Source organism: Fundulus heteroclitus, chromosome 11 (assembly GCF_011125445.2).
Source record: "Fundulus heteroclitus isolate FHET01 chromosome 11, MU-UCD_Fhet_4.1, whole genome shotgun sequence".
Taxonomy (NCBI): Eukaryota; Metazoa; Chordata; class Actinopteri; order Cyprinodontiformes; family Fundulidae; genus Fundulus; species Fundulus heteroclitus.
The window spans coordinates 28,828,633-28,834,244 of NC_046371.1; the positions used below are offsets into that span (position 1 = coordinate 28,828,633).

The following is a 5,612-nucleotide window of genomic DNA, read 5'->3' on the forward strand; positions in this document are numbered from 1 at the left end:
CCAATGGACTTGCATCTGTAATTGTTTTTATTTGCATCTGAAGTGTTTTTGACATTATGACAAGTGACTCAATCGGTTGCTTACAAAACTTGTAAATCATATTGTTTTAAAGAAGCAAAACATCAATTTTGCATAATTTTGTTTCTATTTCTGTTGATCTATCACTTAAATGTATTGAAGTTTTCTGGCTGAAAAGTGATAAAATACGAAAATATTCAGGTTTTTATGGGTACGTTTCCAAGGCACTGTAGCTTTACTAATACCAATTACTGTATAAGAAACCAATACAATTGGTTCAGAACATTGTGCTGTGTCACCTTCATACTGAGCTGTTGTGTGATCCAGTACTGCACCGCAAGAGTTTATTTTGATGTCCATATTAAAACAATGTGCATGTGATGCTTGTTTGATCAGACAAGGCTTGGTTCGTGATCACCAAGAGCCTGGTTTTTTCTATAGTAAAACCCCTGTTTTTCAGTGGGTTTGTCTCAGCTATGTAATTGCAAGTGATTTCTGGTTGTCTGGTTGTGTCCCAACCCAATCCAAATTAATATGAGGACTGCTTTTAAAGAGGAGCAAATGCATGATTGTCTTCCATTACATATTGGACTTTTAAAAGGAAATCAAAGATCACCGAGCAGGTTATTGTATTGTATTGTAATGTATTTTATGAATGTATTGTAATGTATCATCACCCCTGTGTTTGAATGTTATTTTTTTTTTCTAATGTAATGTTTATAATGCATTTTATGTATTTTATTGTATTTACTGTGATATATACATTGTAATTGTATACTTTTCGAGGACCCCAGGAGGACTAGCAACCACTTGTGGGCGCTAACGGGGATCCAAATAAAGAATAAAGACTAAGATACAATATGATTATCATTTTTTTTTCTAATGATGTGGAGTCTTTGTATCTGGCTCTACAAGCAATCAAGTATGAATGAATATTTCTGTAATGAGTAGTTAATTAATGAGAAACAAATGTTCTGAGGTATGTTATTTGTTTTGCCAAGCTGCCTGCTGTAGATTTGTTAGTCATGTTCAGCATAATTTACATATTTTAAGCTCCACAGCCATCTTAAACAGCTGAAGTGTTTTGCATCAGATGGAGTGAATAATGCCTTGTCAAATTTTTCAGTCAGACCGAAGCTCACAAAATGCATGACAAGCCACCAAAATTGAGCTTGTACAGCAAAAATGTGCCCAGGGGAGCAGCACCCCTCTGGTTTTGCTACATTTTCTGAACCAGTGGTTGAGACGCATTGCCACAGCCCATTAGAAAATTTGCAGATGTGTGCGAACTCTTAAAGAAACAGATCTCTCATCCCCACAGCCCTTTCTTTTGCCCGCATGCTCCCGTCCCACTTTGGCCGCAGGGAGAGAGGCAAGGACCTGCAGCCCATGGAGACGTCAGAAGGTTCTGTAATAATGATGTTCTGCACCACACAAAGATGACTAAAGGCTGTCTTTGAAGAAGCTGCAGGAAGATAAACTACCTACTGGTATTATGTATGCATATCTACTGCCATCAGAACAAAGGCAGATTTGGGAACATTTCATATTTTATAGCAATAATGTTAAGCAGATTTATATTCATCTTTTGTATTGCGTAAACATAACATTGCAAGGGCGACCACCCTCTTCTTCGTAAAAGTTACTACTGAGAAGAGATTTAAAATGGAACTTTTTTATTTTGTTTTGTTTACTAAGATTGTTCAAGGAGGAAGCACAAAAGCAGTCAAAAACTTCTAAAATGGAAACTGTATTTACCATGTCAGCTGCCACCAAACTTAAGAAGGGTAATATCAGCTGATAACAGCAGGCTAAAAGTATAATGGCAAAGTTGGTCTATTTTATATTTTTGGAGTGTCCAGTTCTATCTGTAGTGGATCGTGCTGGATCAGGAAATATTGGCAGGAATTACTTTAGAATGAAAAGTGCATTTAAATGTTAGTTTTTGGACTTCCGAATGATTTTGTGCGGACAAAGATGTGGAGAAATCTTTTTTAAAATCTTCTTAAAGTGGAAAATGTAGGGTAATGCAGAGATCATGTGCCTTTTATCAGCCACATTTTCAGTTTTCATTTCAATTTCATCCACTTCGTTTTACTTATAAGCAGACTTGGGTGCACTCATTCTTTGATCTTGACAAAAACTACAGCAAGCCTTTTGAAAGATGTGACCCATATCCTATTCTTATGGATGAGATTCAACAGCAAAGAAATCTGCATCAGGGTTAGGGTTAAAAAAAAAAAAGTTGGACATTGTATGTCTATCTTTTGACAAACCAAACTTTCAAAACCCATTTATCTTTCAGATCCACAGTGACAAGCATAACTTTTAAACAAAACATAGATTACTTACTTAAAATTATGTTTTGTGTTTTTATTTAAAAAAAAGGTGTGTACTTGTAACTTCATAATTTCCCCTACATTGAAAAACGTATGGACACCACAGCTTCAGGATATAGAGGGAATACATTTCCACTAAGCAATGCTAACTGCACAAGTGGTAATAGCTAATAAACATATATTAAGATGGCTTTAAATGTCAAGTCTTTAATCATTTTGTTATTTTAGTTTAACGTTATCCTTAAATGCAGAGCTGTGTAACATCAACTGTTCTCCCTCACATATCTGTGACATCACATCTAATACTAATATGAAAGCAAAACATTTTTTGTCGTTTATAGATATCAAAGATAAACTATAAATGGATAAAATCGGTGCATGTAGTTCAAAGTTTATGTAATTGGAAATCTGCCACAAAATCTTCGATTGGTGAATCACTATTACAGATAAGAGTGCATCCAGGTACTGTGGTGGCTCCAAACAGCTGTGGAATGCAGAACGTGCAAGAGTCAGCTTTCCATGAGCAATCATCCATCCCTCAGAATCACCTCACTCTCCAGAATGGTTCTATGCACGCATATTTGGCCAGATGCAAGTCAATGAATAGCTTCAGGGAATATGCATGTGGCAGTACATCATTCTAGACTCCCATCATTTCAGCCTTTCAACATACAGCACCAGATAGAGTTGCCTCAGGGCAGACATCAAAGCTTTATTTTATGTCTACATTTAGTTGATGTAGGTTTGGAACGTATCTCCTTTTGTATGTGTTACTCTTGAATATGCCATACCCATCTTGTAGTATAGAGAAAAAAAAAATCAGCTTCCTCCACAAACAATAAAACTGTAAAAAAGAATTACAAATGCTAATTTGAGCGACGACATACAAATTAGCTTTACTGTCTCCACAGAGAGCTAGTAAATCCCCACAAAATCACTCTGACACAGTCATTGTGTTAGCAAATTCAGCCTCTATTCAGTCAGGGGAATCAGTGAAGCAGCCATAACATTTTCCCTCTTGAAGCTGTAACGACAGTTTTGGGTCTCTGGTTTCTTTATGAGAGTGGGAGAATTATTCACAACCCTCAAACGCGATAGGACGGCTCAAGATTTGCAAAGTAAACGTGATACGGCGTGCAGTTTAAATTTACATTATAGTGAGAGAGGAGTTGCTCTCCTGGTAACTTGACCAAGAGAATGTAATCCATTGACAAATCAAACACATTTACTGGCAACCCTGGTGAAGATGTGTAAAAAGCCTCACAACAATTCATCTTTTACTGTAATAGCATGATCTTGCACAGAATTGTTTTTGAAAAATCTAATCTTCACAATGTCTGCATCTGTATCTCTGGGTTGGGGAAACCCGATACAGACGCATATATTCTTCATTAAGTCTGAAGTTGAATAGCTTCTTATAACACCCAAGAAATAAAATAAACCTTTACTTTGCCGTGTTGATTTAGCGGCTTTGATTTGATATAAAGACAAATGAATCACTGTTAAAAACAGCAATCACACTAAGTTAAGATCAGTACATAATAGATCTCAGATAATGTAGCTTAATTACAGTCAGGTTAACAGTTGTTATCTCTTATTTTTGTCTTGTTCATTTCACTTCATTATTTTCCAATAAAGACACAAACACATGCAGAGTAGGTGACAAATAAGCCACAGAAAGAACATCAATTTCAAATCCAATTTCTTTTTGTTCCCCAAAAACTGGGTTACTTTTTAAACCAGTGAAATCATCAGACAATAAATTGGTCTTATTTGTTTTGTGATAGGAAAAGTTAATATTTTTGTAAATTTCAAACCACACCAATATGCTTTTGGCCCACAATTCCCCATCTGTGAGAACAGAGAGCAGGAAACAGACATTCTTTGTTTTTATGTGCATGCATGTTTATCAGTGTGTGCGTCCGAGCGTGCGTGCATGTGAGCATCTTGTTCATGGCAAGAAATCAGCTCAGTTTAGCACATAATGGAAATGTGAATAGCCCAGAGCGCCTTTCTCCCACACAGGGAGAGATCTGGCTGGGAGCTGGCTGCATTTTTCCAACTCCAAACAGTGAAAGGGAGTTAGCCGGGTTAAAATCCTGCCCCCTTCTTTGTTCCTCCCCGGAGCGGTTCACAGCTTTGCCCATACATTACTCAAACAGGTCATCCAAACAGGTCTCGCCAGCAGCCTGAAAAACAGATTCACGCACAGACGTACACACACACACATATGCTCGTGTGTTGAGCATACACACACACACACGCATGCACTGGTGGGTTCAGCCGAAAAGGTGAGGTTGTATGTATTATGATAGATGACACCTTCTATGGATCCTGTAGCACAACTGCCCCAAAGTGTTACGCTTAATTTAACAGGAACTCTACCTTTTTCCTGATGCAGCATCCACACATTTTCATACACTCCATAAAAGGTTACCTTACTCTACACATCCTGCAGGACCATTTTTTTCCTGCACTGCCGCTCTGACACCTGACTGACTGTGGTAGAATCTTTATGACTGAAGAAACATGATGAAAAATCTAACTTACGTGCCACTTCTAAAGATGCATTCCGGCTCACAGCCTCTCCCAGATAGTTTCGGGCGATACACACGTAGTTCCCATCGTCTGGTTTGCTGCGTCGTCCGTGGACGATGCGTAGGAAGAAGAGGGACCCGCTGGGCAGCAGCATTCGGTGGGAACGGGGATTCTCACGGTTCGTCTCAACACGCTCCCCATCTTTGTACCATTACCACCATGGGAGCGGGACGGCCTTCCGCTTTACAATTGAGGGTGGCTGGCTCACCTTTGGATACGACAAGGTCAGAAGGGTGTTCCACGATGCGAGGAAGGGAATCTTCTTGGCGAAGACGGGACCCTAAAAAAAGAGACAAACGAGTCTCTTAAGCAATGATCCTAAGGTTTTAATCTAATCTTATGACAATGATTCAAGTAGGCATAGTATAAGGCAAGCTCTACGGTTTTGCTAAAGCAAGGTTATAACCTACAATGCCTTGCAGAAACCCTTTAAATGTATTTGCATTTGGTCCTTTACAAAAACAGACTTCTATTTTATTTGGATGTTTTGTGGGCGACCAACAGAAATGGAGCATAATTGTTAAATTGAAATATGGTTTCAATTTCACAAATTCCAACATACCTGTTCACAGTTTAAAAGTGGAAGACTAATGGGACTACATCTTTTTCCATGTGAAGATTTGCATATCTATCATATGAACATGATATACAATTGTT

General features: G+C 38.2%; 1 protein-coding gene across 1 annotated transcript in view; it reads right to left on the minus strand.

Annotated features, from left to right (window-relative positions):
• Nucleotides 1-5,102, minus strand: part of LOC105927797 (roundabout homolog 2) — a 136,633-nt gene extending 131,531 nt beyond the window's left edge. The window contains exon 1 of the mRNA XM_036143345.1: nt 4,908-5,102. Within this exon, the coding sequence (XP_035999238.1) occupies nt 4,908-5,049 (142 nt within the window). The 5' untranslated portion in view covers nt 5,050-5,102. The remainder of the gene's footprint in view (nt 1-4,907) is intronic.
• Nucleotides 5,103-5,612: the final 510 nt, after the last annotated feature.